Genomic DNA, 14768 nt, shown 5'->3' with positions numbered 1-14768 from the left:
AATCCATATCAGGCTCTGCATCCTTCCAGCCCAGTCTTCAGCAATTCAGTCTACCTGGTCAGTGGCATGAGGGGGGGGGGATCCCAGCACAAGTAGAGAGGGCCAGATCCCTTCACTGCTGTTGTGCTCTCCCCCACCCCAGCAAAGAGGACTCCAGGGAAGCCACTGAAGGCCGTAAAGAGTAGAAATTTCCTATTCACCCATGGACGACTCACCTACGCAGACGTTGCCCTCAGCGGTCAGCTCATGGCCTGGGGGGCAGAGGCACTCAAAGCTGCCCTCAGTGTTGACACAGACCCCTCCCCGGCACAGGAGGGGGTCTCGCTCGCATTCATCAATATCTGGAAGATATTAAAAGCCCGGCTGAGTTAGGAAGAGTTATATCTATGTCTGCGGAGAGGGGCGGCATACAAATCTAAATAAACATAAACATAAACATGAATTTGAACATGACTGGATGGCACATAATGATGGAATGTATTTTTATGCAACAACTAGTATCCCGCCAGTAGATGGCAGTGTTTACACGTTTGGATCTATGGTATATATTCTCTGCTCTTTTGTTCTAAGTAGTTTCCTGTTTCCTGTTACAGTTAAAATAGTTGAACAGTAAAGCACATGGTGACGGTTTGCTCTGGGGGATTATACATAGACAGAATGTCTAATGATCAATCAGATTGAATAAAAGGAGCTCAAAGCTGCACGCAGCCATCAAATGTCAGTGCTGTGTCTTGCCTGGACCGCACAGCTAGCATCTGCACAAGAATGACACAGGGCCCAAACCACTTTCCAGCACCTAAGAAAGGAGAGTCAAAGGAGTTTGCCCAATATCCTTAATTTCCCATGCTGGACACACAATGCTTAGCATGGCCAAACGTAGATCAGGGCTCTATGTGCAGAAGGAAATGAGAGACCGGAAGATTCAAATTGGTTTCTGAAAAGGTCAAGAAACAAGGGACAAGAGAACAAGACCATTGTACTTTCAAACAGTCACTAAACAAATGAATGTCTTTGCAAATTATAAAAAAGAATGCTCCCTTCACTTATGCATCTATGGTTATGCCAAATCTCCCTGGAGTGAATCCAAGGAAAACCAATAGAAGCAAAGCAAGCCTATATGTAGCCCCCTCCAGACCACCCCTGGGCCCACTCCTTACCCATGCAGTTCTTCATCATCATAAAGCCGCTCTCGTAGCCTTCAAAGCATTCGCACTCAAAGCCGCCGGGCATGTTGACGCAGGCACCATGGCCACACAGGTCTGGCGAGATTCGGCATTCATCTATATCTAGGGATGTGGGGTTGGGGGAGAGGAGGAGGGTCAAGACAGGGTCCAACAGAAGCCTCCTTGGGAGAAAGTGAGAATCGCCAACAGCTTGGGATGTTGGGGTGCACCTGCAGAGGCTGCTCGACCCGGTGGCCAAAGTGGGTCACGTTGGGAGACCTTAACCTCCAGAAGATATGGAGCATCTCCTGTTCATAGCCACCACAACAGCTGTGGACCTGACCCACGTTATGTAGGTGCTTTCACATAGAAGTGGAGGGAGAGAGCAAATAAATAGGAAGGAGATAGGAATGAAGGAAGGAAGGGAGGGAGAGAGGGAAGGAGGAAGGGAGGGAGGAAGGGAAGGAGGGAGGGAGGAAGGGAGGGAGGGAGGAAGGAAAAACAAGAAGGGAGTAAGAAAATAAGAAAAAAGATGAATGAAGGAGGGAGGGAAGGAAGGAAAGGAAGAAGGGAGAGATGAGGGAAGGAGGAAGGAAGGAAGGAAGGAAGGAAGGAGAGGGGAAATGATGGTTGAGGGAGGCAAGGAGAGGAGGGGAGGAGAGAGGGGAAGGGAGATGAAAAAGAGAGAGAGAAAGAAAGAAAAAAGAAAGAAAGAAAAAAGAAAGACAGAAAACGGTGATAAAGAGGAAGGGAGGGAGGAAAGAGAAAAGAAGGAAAGAAGGAAGGAAGCAAAGGATGAAGGTAGGAAGGAAAGAATAAAAAGTGGGAAGGAAGAAGTGAGGAAGAAATGAAGAGAGGGACAAAGAAAGTAAGAAGAAATAGATGAAGGAAGGGAGAGGAGGGGGAGGAAAGGGAGGATGGAAAGAAGGAAGGGAAGAAGGGAGGGAAGGAGGAAGAAAAGAGATGAAGGGAATAAGTGAGTGAGTGAGAAAGGAAGGAAGGAAAGAAAGAAGGAAGGAAAGAAGGGAGGAAGGAAGGAAGGAAGGAAGGAAGCCATTTCATGGACAAAGCTGGAAGCAGAAATTCTGAGCATGAATCATTTGAGATTACTGCAGTTGGTCAAAGTTTGTACACCTGGGCTCACCTGTGCAGTTCCTCTCCTCAGCATCCAGAGCGAAGCCACTGCCACAGAGACACCGGAAGCTCCCGATGGTGTTGCGACAAGTGCCGTGGGTGCAAAGACCGGAGAACATCTTGCATTCGTTCACATCTGGGGCAAGGCAGAAAGATGAACAGTTGGGTAGTTCACCACCATTCAGTTAGAACTGAAGAAGCTTCTTGGACGAGAAGTGAAACATCTTCAAAGATTAAAATAATCCAGCTGCCTGGATGGAAACACCTTTGGGACCTGGATGATGACTGAGAATCTCCAGAGACGCTCAGACTACACCTGTTGGAAGTACAAACTCCTGTCCTTTTTGGAAGAGCAGGTAAGGGCCCTTGAGGAACGGTAGACACACAGCAACCGACCAGGGAAAGTGAGAGGTTCTGTCCGTGATAAAGCTGCTTAGGTGTTGCAGAGAAGAAACTCGATGCCAAACAACTGCTATCCTCTCTCTCAGGCTTTAAGAAGCTCATGACTGTTGTACATACTCCTGATCAGTTGGAGGATGATGAAGATATTGAGGACTCGGATTCAGATAGTGTTTATGAAGTAGTGGGAGGCCCAGGGTTACAGGTAGTAGAACAGGTGGGAGGCCAGCCGCAGGATGGGGCTATGAGTTCAGGATCTAGCGAGGGAGAATCAGACGCTCGCTGGGTTAATCCTAAATTCATAAGGATTCAGAAACGTAGACAGCAAAGGTCTGGAAGAAGATATTAAGGAGAGGAAAGGGTTAAATATTGTATTGAGATAATTGGCACATCAGGGGGCTAGTGGAGGAGAAGGGTGGAGTTTCAACGTTGCTGAAAAGAAATATGGATGTGTTTTCGCCACGCTAAAGTAAGCCAAAGTATTTTGTATTGTATTTAGTCAGTGCTGCTGTCTTTTTAAAAACTATGTAGTTAGGAAATAAATCTTGTCTAAGTGAAGCAGGAAAAGGAATGTGAGAAATGCGGCTAAGAGAGAGATAACGGACCGAGTGATGTCTGGAATGTGTTGAAAATACAGGAGAGCAGAGAAATAAACAGAGTTGCTTTATTCATGAAATGATGCATTTAATGAGAGTTATTTGTGATTACTAAACTTCTACCAGAAACCAGAACAATGACAATCGAACTTAGTTGCATGATACATTCAATGAAACATTTGATGCAAATGATTCAAGTTCTTGGTCAATGGCACAAAACCGTCAGCATACAAATCTGCTTCTCTGATCCACATAATTCTAATGCTCCCCAAGATCTAGTTTAAGGGGGACCCCCTCTCACCTAAGGCTGTCCCCCCCCATGCTAAGCCTCCCACTGATTCTCAGCCCCCCTTGACTTCCATCCGATTCCCCACGGATGGATTTTCACAATTACCCTTCCACGCCCCCTCTTTGTACCTTTGTAAAAAGGCCTGCCGGATAGGACGTCTCCCCTGTTGGCAAAGCCGGGTCCCCGCGGGCAGATGGCTTTGAATTCGGCCGAGCCGGGCTTGGGGCATTCCTCACAGTCCTTGCCCCAGGCCGCGCCGACGGAGCAGCAGCAAAGGTCAATGCGGTATTTCCCTGGCAGCGCAATGGTGCACTCGTCCTCAGCCCACTTCATGTAACATTGCTCCAGCCGCACATCTGGATGGGAGGAAAATGGGAATGAAAGGAGAAGTTGGAAAGCTTAGTGAAAAAGCAGAGAGCAGGGATTTTTCCTCCCCTCCCTCCCTTCCTTTTCTCTTTTTTTCTTTCCCCCTTCCTTCCTTCTTTTCTTTCTTTCTCCTCTCCCCTTGCCTGATTACCCATACCTTTTTCTCTCTTCTCTCCTTTCCTCTCCTTCCTCTTTCTTTCTTTCTTTCTTTCTTTCCTTTCTTTCTCTCTCTCTCTTTTTTCTTTTTTTCCCTTCTTTCCTTACTTCCTCCTTTCTTCCTCTCTTCTCCCCTTGCCTGCTTACCCAACTTTCTTTCTTTCTTTTTTTCTCTCTTTTTTCTTTTTCCTTCTTTCCTTCCTCCTCTCCTCTCCTCTCCCCTTCCTTGCTTACCCAGCTTTCTTTCTTTCTTTCTTTCTTTCTTTCTTACCTCCCTCCCACTTTCCCACCCTCCTTCACTTCTTTTCTCTTCCTCCGATTCCCATCTCATTCCCCTTCATTCCTTTCTACCCCTTCCATTCCCACGCTCCTCTCCTCTTGCTTCCACACCCATCCCTTTTCCTCTCTCCCTCCCTCCCTTCCTTCCTTCTTTTCTTCCTCGCCCCCTCCCTCCCTCTTTCCTTCCCTTTTTCTCTCCATCCCCTCCCCTCCTTTTGATTCCCATCTCATTCCCCTTCCTTCCTTTCCACCATTCCCATTCCCACCCCCCCCTCTCCTCTCCTCTGGACATTTACATTGATTATTTTGTTCCCTCTGGAAATCTGTATTGTAGTCCTCAACTTATGACTATCCATTTTATGAGTATTTGAAATTACAACGATGCTAAAAAAAAAAGTGTTTCACAACAGGTTCTTCGACCTAGGACTGTTGTAGCATGCCCAGTGGTCTCTCTGGCACAGAACCGGGCAACTGGCATTGGCTAAGCACCCACTATTAATCTGACTTCCTTCACAGGGTCATCACAGGGGTGAAGTGCCTGGGATGACCTCCCTGCTCCCTGCCTGTCGCGCTGAAATATCAATGATGCCTTCCAGAGTTTGGCAATATTTGCAGCTCTCCTCTCCGCCTTACAACTAGAGTCCCCATGGATCAAATGTTCAGCGTTCCCCAAGAGAAGAAGGTGGCCAGATGAGACATCTCGCCCGGTCCTCACCCACGCAGGTCCGGCCAGAACCATCCAAGGTCAAGCCTTCTGGACATTCGCATCGGAAGGACCCTGCCGTGTTCACGCAGTGGCCATTGGGGCAGACGCCCGGGAAAACGTCACACTCGTTCACATCTGGTGGGGCAGAGAGAAACATAGAATCAGAGGTTGGAGGGCAGAAGGTCCCACTAGGGCCCGTGGCTGGAGCAGCCCCTATTGTTCCGAACATGGGCCTCCGGAGTGCAATTCCAATATCAGAAATCACTTATTTTGTGATAAAATCCCACTCTTGACTTGAAATCAAGCATACATAAATGAAACACAGAATTAAAGCAGCACAGAAGCAGTTATTTATCTCTGTAGAGCTAGTTGTAATCTATGTCTGGGAAGTGTCAGAAACTCATTCTTTATCTGCATTTCTGAGATAAAGCCCAATTCATTTACGTAATCATAGGTCTGCTCACCAGTTTTCCCTAACACAGCGCCCAATGATTGTATTTTTGAAGCAGAAATCATGGTTTTAAAGCTTCATTCCAGCACACCCTCGTTTTCATGTCTCTTCCAAAGAACAGCCCTGAGTCTCCATACCCCATTTCCCACAATCCCATTCCTTTATACTGCCTGGAAGTGAATCACACCTTAAAGAGCTAAGGCTGTAAATTAATACCTTTTACTTTGTAACTCTTCTTGCCTTCTAAGCATTCTTCTATAGCGAGGATTAATCCAGTGGCTTTCCACTCTCATGTCTTCCTCACTGTCTGACTGGGACCACTCCCCCAATGTCAGATCAGCCCCCTCTAGTGGTTCCTCAGGCTCACTCAAGTCACTTTCTGCCTCACTCTCGCTCTCTGCTTCGTCTGGCGACCACCCTTGGCCCAGGGTACCCAGAGGGGCCTGGGTCATTCTCCTCAGAATCAGACATGACCTGAGGTGGACAAGGAGCACTCACAAACCTATCATTCTTATCAAAGAGCACTATTTCCCAGCAGAGCTGAGTTGAGGTTGCATCAACGCTTGAGGGGGTCCAACTTGAGAAGAACCAGGTTGTGACATTCTTTGACCATTCACCAGTGGTGAAGGAGCTTTCTGTCTGGTTCCACAGCAGGTTGTCTCTGAGCCTCTCCACAGTCTTCCTACCAAATCTCTCAGAGACAACCAATTCTTCTTTCTCGGAGGTTGGAGTGCTCCACAGCCGGCCCCTCAAGAAACAAGACAGGGCTCACCAACCAGAGATGGAAGCTACCTTCACAAGAGAGACCTTTCCTCCTGGCGTAACCTCGCGGACAAGTGGCATCTGTACCCAGAGAGAGAAAAGGGGGAGGGGAGGAATTTTTTTGGCATATTGGCTTGTTGGGAGACCCAAAGGGAGGGACCCCCGTGTATCAGAGTCCCACTTTACCGATCTCACAGCGTTCACAGGGGCTGCCCCAGGCAGCCCCCAATGTAGCACAGCATTCAGACTTCAAGGTAGCCCCGTTGATGTTCACTTCACAGCGTCCTTCTTGGATGTTGAGCCAACAGGTGCCCTTCATGCTGTCTGGGGTACAGGAAAAAGCAGAGAGACAGGTTGGAGAAGGCAGGAGTGGTGTGGTGGCCTAAAGGTGGAGCTCTTACCTCACATTCTCTTAACCAAACTAAATCAGCTAGTGGTACCTGAACACACTTGTAAGTGGATCACAAGCTTCCTAACAGACAGGAAGCAGCAGGTGAAGCTAGGAAAAATCACATCAGATACATGTACAATTAGCACAGGTGCCCCCCAAGGCTGTGTACTCTCACCACTTCTCTTCTCTCTATACACTAATGACTGCATCTCTAACGATCCATCTGTTAAACTACTGAAGTTTGCAGATGATACGACAGTGATCGGACTCATTCGAGACAATGATGAATCCGCATACAGACGGGAAGTTGAACAACTATCCTTGTGGTGTGACCAGAACAATCTAGAACTGAAGACACTCAAAACCGTAGAAATGGTGGTAGACTTTAAGAGAAACCCTTCCACCCTTCCACCTCTCACAATACTAGACAACTCAGTATCAACAGTAGAGACCTTCAAATTTCTAGGTTCTATCATATCTCAAGACCTAAAATGGTCACCTAACATCAAAAACATCATCAAAAAAGCACAACAAAGAATGTTCTTTCTGCGCCAGCTCAGGAAGCTCAAACTGCCCAAGGAGCTGCTGATACAGTTCTACAGAGGAATCATTGAGTCTGTCATTTGCACCTCTATAACTGTCTGGTTTGGTGCTGCAACCCAACAGGACCGACACAGACTTCAGAGGATAATCAGAACTGCAGAAAAAACAATTGCTGCCAACCTGCCTTCCATTGAGGACCTGTATACTGCATGAGTCAAAAAGAGGGCGGGGAAAATATTTACTGACCCCTCACATCCTGGACAAAATTGTTTCAACTCCTATCCTCAAAACGTCGCTACAGAGCACTGCACACCAAGACAACTAGACACAAGAACAGTTTTTTTCCAAACATCATCACTCTACTAAACAAATAATTTCCTCAACACTGTCAGACTTTCTACTAAATCTGCACTTTTATTCTACTAGTTTTTCTCATCATTCCTTTCACCCATTTCCTCCCATGTTGACTGTATGACTGTAACTTGTTGCTTATATCCTAATATTTTTATTAATATTGCTTCTTCATTGCTTATTTGACCCCTATGACAATCATTAAGTGTTGTACCACATGATTCTTGACAAATGTATATTTTATTTTATGTACGCTGAGAACATCTGCACCAAGACAAATTCCTTGTGTGTCCAATCACACTTGGCCAATAAAAATTCTATTCTATTCAATCAGGAGGCTGTGAATTCGATCCTAGGTAGAGGCAGATATTTCCCTTTCTGGGCAAACTAATAACAATATATGAACCAAACTTCACATTGGCAACAAGAAGGGAATCCAACCATTAAACACTTAGCTCCATTAAGTTGTCTAGACTCCACTCCCCGCGAGAGATAATGATGATTATGATGACAGGTTGGAGGAGGGAAAGAGGCATCATCATATATGCTGAAGTTAGAAAAAAACATCTCGGTCCTCACTTGCTGGCAATAAACAGTCTGGCCATTGTGTTTCACAACTAGAGGAGCTACTTCTATTTTACTAGAAAGCTATTGTCAGGGAATTGTGGAGCATGTGTCCCAAATGAAACCAGAGATACTGATATGAACATCGTTTTATAGAAAAGAAATATATTTAACATCTATATTAACATTAAATAAGATAGTCAGGCACATCACTACATCACCACGAGGTAAAATGTGAGGTAAATCAAAAAGTACACAAAGCACACGGAAGAAAAAGAAGGGGGAAAAGGGAAACTCCCCCTTTTCATCCACAGCAACCAATCACAGTGCAGATTCTCTCCTGTAGGAGCAGACTGGATAGTCAGGAACAGAGAAACAGCATGAGGTAAATCAAGAAGCATAGAGAACTCCCAGAAGAAAAAGACGCGAAAAAAGGGAAACTCCCCCTTTATACCCACAGCAACCAATCACAGTGCAGATTCTCTCACGTAGGAGCAGACTGGATAGTCAAGAACAGAGAAACATCATGAGGTAAATCAAGAAGCATACAGAGCTCACAGAAGAAAAAGGTGGGGGAAAAAAGGGAAACTTCCCCTTTACATACACAGCAACCAATCACAGTGTAGATTGCCTCATGCCGAGGCCTGCACTCTGTAGTCAATCAACTACACGTTCTGGTCCATTGTACACTACTGTACTAGCTCTTAAATTAAATATTTTAATAGTTGCAATAACAGAATCTTACTGGGAAAATACAAACTTCCCACCGCCATTTTTAACTGCCTGATCCATTACGGTGGGGCCTTTCTAATTTTCTTTGCCTGACTGTTGAGTCACTGAGGGGTCCTGCCTCTCTTCTCCAATGTTTGCCTGCCCAGCTTCTCTTCCCCTTTTCTCAAGGTCATCCACATATTGCATTAAATGTGGCAACCCTTCCCTGGCACCCCCCTTCGCACACACATATGATTTCAACAACCGAGTTATCGAAGCGTGGAACTCATTTATCTATCTATCTATCTATCTATCTATCTATCTATCTATCTATCTATCTATCTATCTATCTATCTATCTATCTATCTATCTATCTATTTATTAGATTTGTATGCCACCCCTCTCCGTAGACTCATTACCGGACTCAATTGTGTCAACCCCTAACCCCCATCACTTCTCCCTTAGACTCTCCACGATTGACCTCTCCAGGTTCCTAAGAGGCCAGTAAGGGGCGTACATAAGTGCACTGGTGTGCCTTTCGTCCCCTGTCCAATTGTCTTTCCTTTCTTTCACCTATCTAATATATTCTCTTCCTTTCATATATCCTCTCCTCTAAGTTCACTTTCACCCTCTTTTATATTATCACATGTCTATTTTTCTTCCTATGTATTTATGTATTGGACAAATGAATAAATGAATAAATGAATGAATAAATAAATAAATAAATGAATGAATGAATGAATGAATGAATGAATAAATGAATAAATAAATGAATAAATAAATGAATGAATAAATGAATAAATGAATGAATGAATGAATGAATAAATGAATAAATAAATGAATGAATGAATGAATGAATGAATGAATGAATGAATAAATAAATAAATAAATAAATAAGTAAATAAACATATACCCCGAGTCTAGGACCCCAGATTCCGGCTGTAAGATCCACACCTATGACTGTCACTTGTCACTGCAGCTTCTTACCAACACAGATGGTGCCACTGGAATCCAGTTTGCTTCCGGGCGAACACTCACAGGCAAAAGACCCAGCATTGTTCCGGCAGAGCCCGTTGACACAGGGATTGGACGTGCATTCATTGATATCTAGGAAAGAGAAGAGAAAATGGTGTGACCTACAGGAAGGGAAGGGGACAGGGTCATTATGCTTCAAGGTCCGGCATATATTTGTATGTACAGGTAGTCCCCGACTTACGGCGTCGATCCATTCCTACGATGGATCGCAAACTGAATTTCGTTGTAAGTCGGGAACTTCCTCCATTTCGTTCTAATGCTATCTCTCCCGATTTTATTTATTTAATTTATTTATTTATTCAATTTTTATGCCGCCCTTCTCCTTAGACTCAGGGCGGCTTACAACATGTTAGCAATAGCATTTTTTAGCAGAGCCAGCCTATTGCCCCCACAATCCGGGTCCTCATTTTACCCACCTCGGAAGGATGGAAGGCTGAGTCAACCTTCAGCCGGTGATGTGATTTGAACCGCTGACCTTCAGATCTACAAGTCAGCTTCAGTGGCCTGCAGTACAGCACTTTACCTGCTGCGCCACCCCGGCTCATTCCCCCCAAGCCTGTAGCATGGCCAGCTACTCTAAAGCTCGATTTGAGATTTGAATACGCAAATTTGAATGGCCTTGCTGCCCCCGGGTCGCCACATCATGATGTCACCGTGGTGACTAAAATAATTGTCTACTTGCTAAAGCGCTTCATTCGCACCTTCTTCCAACCCCCGTGGTTCAGAAAGAACCGGAGCCAGCGAATGCCAGCGATTCCGGAGCCTGCTGCCAAAATTTGGGGCGGTGAGAGCAAACCAAGCGAGCACAGCATAGCAGGAGGAGGGGACCGGTTTCGTGTCGTAACCACGAAACATTGTAAGTTGGGGAGGGTGTAACCTGTATTGAAAAAGTCAAGATGCTGGCCCCAGCTGTCTGAATAAAGGCCCACCTGGCAGCCCATGTGAAAGAGGTCTGGACCTTTAATGATGTCATGGCCGCCAACATCTTGACTTTTTCATCCATCTTTGAAGCGTGTTTGGAGACTGCAGTTAGTACTGAACGCAGCCGTGCAAGCAATCATGGACCTCCAGAGACATACTCATGTCTCTAAGCACTCCGTGGCCTGCACTGGCTGCCGATTAGTCTCTGAACGCAATTCAAAGTGTTGGTGTTGACCTATAAAGCCCTACATGGCATGGGACCAGATTACTTACGGGACCATCTTCTGCGTCATGTATCCCAGCGGCCGGTCAGGTCCCACAGAGTCGGCCTTCTCCAGCTCCCGTCAGCCAGACAATGTTGTCTGGTGGGGCCTAGGGGAAGAACCGTCTCTGTGGCGACCTCCAGAGATCCATACTGCCCCACTCTCCCTGCTTCCACAAAGTTTGGAAGACCCACCTCTTCTGACAGGCTTGGGGCCATTGAAATTTTAATATGTTGCCCCACCCAATGAATGAACGTACGATGTATGATGTATGAATCTTTTGTTTAACCTTTAACTATGGGTAGTTTTAGATTGTAATTTTACTTAGATTTCTAATACGTTTATATTACCTTTGTTGTAAGCCGCCCTCAGGAGAAGGGCAGCATAGAAATCAATCAACGCATCAATCAATCAATCAATCAATCAGAGACCAGCACCAACAGGTGTTGCAGGGGACTCATTTCCTCCCCCCTCTTCTCTCAACAGCTGATTGGCACCCGTTTGACTAGCTACCCAGCCTGAATTGGTAGGGGTGACCCAGGAAGGGGAGCATGGGAAACACGAAGCAAATTGTCATCCCCAGAGAGCGACACTGGTGAGATTGTAAGTCAAGAACTTAACGGTTCACTTGAACAATGATGATTGTTCAAGCCATTCCCACCTGGTCACATGGCCGGCAAGCCACTCCTATCCAGTCACATGACCATCAAGCCACACCCACAAAATAAGCCACACCAACAGTGTGGCAATAAAAATTTTGGCTGCCCATTACTGCCGAAGATACTACTTATTCTACTTGGCTGCATAGCTAGAGGTATAACAAGCAGGAAGAGGGAGATTATGATCCCGCTATATAGAGTGCTGGTGAGACCCCATTTGGAATACTGTGTTCAGTTCTGGAGACCTCACCTACAAAAAGATATTGACAAAATTGAACGGGTCCAAAGACGGGCTACAAGAATGGTGGAAGGTCTTAAGCATAAAACGTATCAGGAAAGACTTCATGAACTCAATCTGTATAGTCTGGAGGACAGAAGGGAAAGGGGGGACATGATCGAAACATTTAAATATGTTAAAGGGTTAAATAAGGTTCAGGAGGGAAGTGTTTTTAATAGGAAAGTGGACACAAGAACAAAGTTAGTTGGGGGAAAGATCAGAAGCAACGTGAGAAAATATTATTTGACTGAAAGAGTAGTAGATCCTTGGAACAAACTTCCAGCAGACGTGGTAGATAAATCCACAGTAGCTGAATTTAAACATGCCTGGGATAAACATATATCCATCCTAAGATAAAATACAGAAAATAGTATAAGGGCAGACTAGATGGACCATGAGGTCCTTTTCTGCCGTCAGACTTCTATGTTTCTATGTTTCTATATGTAGAACTTTACTTTTCTCATCAATACATTTAAATTTTGTTACACAGGACCCAGTGTTCGAGTCTGTCAACAAGAAATTAAAAGCTGGATAGTTTCTGAGGATCTGTCCCTAATTTCCTACTTCATGACCATAAACACTTTGGGATCTACCAGATTCAACCACGCACCCTTTCTGCCATGGTTTCAAGGCTCCTGCCTTGATGTTTGGGGTCTGCGGTATACCCACTTCCTTGGCAAGGGAAAATGAAGGATTCGGCAGAAAACAGAGAGAGATGGTTACCTTCACACGTGTCTGTCTCAGTCCGGAAGACAAACCCTTTGGGACAGCTGCAGCTGTAGCTCCCAGGTGTGTTGCGACACAAACCGTTGTCACACAACAGGCGATTGATGGCACATTCATCGACATCTGGAGAGAGGAGTAAAGGCAAAGAATCTAAGCAAGGTGACTGGAAGGCTGATGGGAGAGCAACTTTATTTTTCCATCTTCTTTTGAGCCATAAGGACTAGCCACTTTAAAAAAACCCAAGAGAGACTTACAGGATAGGGTAGACCAAACATACAAAATGAGATTTAATTCTGACTTCCCTCTCTTCTGGTCTGCCCATCCTTTCCATCAGTAATTAAATGGAGAACCACAGTTTCCCAAGACAGAGATGTTCATTTGTTAATTACTTCAAGGTCAGGTTTTGCAAAGCTAAATAGCTCTTGTGAAGTCCTTGACACTCTCTGAGATGGGTTGTATATTTTCAGACATTTCATTATCCAATTGTGTTATATTATCAATGCTAGGGAGTATGGGGTTTGCTCCCTTTTTATAGACAATAGCTTGCATATGCAGTGTTCTGCAGTGTTGTTTTCTCCTTGATAATTTCTTGATGAGGACAGTGTTTTCTGTCTTGTTTGCTTCATTATTCCTCTCCATTTGATGAGGATGAAGTGTTCTACTTGATTGTTTGTCTGGTATTAATCCCTGCTTATCTGGCTTATCTGAGTGATTAACGAAATGGACATCTCTGGCCTGAGAAACTAAGTTTCTCAATGTCACTCCCTCACAAGTACAGAGCTCATTTTCATCCCTCTTTGGTGAGAAATGATACTTTATCAACCACGAACAATCCTTTCACAGCTACAAAACATCAATCACCACTTTGGTCCTCCAGTCCTTGGCTCACCCATGACAGAATAATAGAACATAATAACAGAGTTGGAAGGGACCTTGGAGATCTTCCAGTATAATACACTGCTCAAGTAAGAAACTCTATACCAGTGATGGCGAACCTTTTTTTCCCTTGGGTGCCGAAAGAGAGTGGGTGTGCACTATCGTGCATGCGCGAGTGCCCACGCCTATAATTCAGTGCCTGGGGAGGGTGAAAACAGCTTCTCTCACCCCCCAGAGGCCCTCTGGAGGCTGAAACAGCCTGTTTTTCATTAAAATATTATTTTACTGAAAGAGTAGTTGATGCTTGGAACAAACTTTGGTTGCCAATCAATTTCCGGTCACAATTCAAAGTGTTGGTTTTGACCTATAAAGCCCTTCATGGCATCGGACCAGAATATCTCCGGGATCGCCTTCTGCCGCACGAATCCCAGTGACCGATTCGGTCCCACAGAGTTGGCCTTCTCCGGGTCCCGTCGACTAAACAATGTCATCTGGCGGGTCCCAGGGGAAGGGCCTTCTCTATGGTGGCCCCGACTCTCTGGAACCAGCTCCCTCTGGAGATTAGAACTGCCCACACCCTCCTTGCCTTTTGTAAACTCCTTAAAACCCACCTCTGCCATCAGGCATGGGGGAATTGAGGCAATTTATACAATTTATGTATGGTATGTTTGTGTGTATGTCTGTTTTAATAATGGGGTTTTTAAAAGTTTTTTAAATTTATTAGATTTGTTATGAAGTGTTTCATTGTATGATGTGAGCCGCCCCGAGTCTACAGAGAGGGGCGGCATACAAATCTAATAAATAAATAAATGAATGAATGAATGAATGAATGAATGAATAAATGAATAAATGAATAAATGAATAAATAAATAAATAAATAAATAAATAAATAAATAAACTTCCAGCAACTGTGGTTGGTCAATCCACCGTAACTGAATATAAACATGCCTGGGATAAACATATATCCATCCTAAGATAAAATACAGGAAATAGTATAAGGGCAGACTAGATGGACCATGAGGTCTTTTTCTGCCATCAGTCTTCTATGTTTCTATGTTTCTAATTACACTTTGCCATGAATAATGTTCATCAGTTCGTGCCAGAGGAGGAGTAAAGGAACTTTTTGCAAGCCAGGACTTTTTATTTTCCT

General features: G+C 44.8%; 1 protein-coding gene across 1 annotated transcript in view; it reads right to left on the bottom strand.

The window, feature by feature from the left end:
- The window catches only part of FBN3 (fibrillin 3), a 193268-nt gene that overhangs the window by 81097 nt on the left and 97403 nt on the right, over nucleotides 1-14768 (bottom strand). Inside the window, 9 exon segments of the mRNA XM_070735596.1 lie at nucleotides 216-341; nucleotides 1158-1286; nucleotides 2308-2433; nucleotides 3710-3937; nucleotides 5098-5223; nucleotides 6332-6382; nucleotides 6488-6625; nucleotides 9849-9968; nucleotides 12740-12865. Of these exon segments, the coding sequence (XP_070591697.1) occupies nucleotides 216-341; nucleotides 1158-1286; nucleotides 2308-2433; nucleotides 3710-3937; nucleotides 5098-5223; nucleotides 6332-6382; nucleotides 6488-6625; nucleotides 9849-9968; nucleotides 12740-12865 (1170 nt within the window).

Source organism: Erythrolamprus reginae, chromosome 1, assembly GCF_031021105.1.
Source record: "Erythrolamprus reginae isolate rEryReg1 chromosome 1, rEryReg1.hap1, whole genome shotgun sequence".
Lineage (NCBI taxonomy): Eukaryota > Metazoa > Chordata > Lepidosauria > Squamata > Dipsadidae > Erythrolamprus > Erythrolamprus reginae.
The sequence above is the reverse complement of the archived record's forward strand: the minus strand, read 5'-3'. Positions and strand labels throughout refer to the sequence as shown.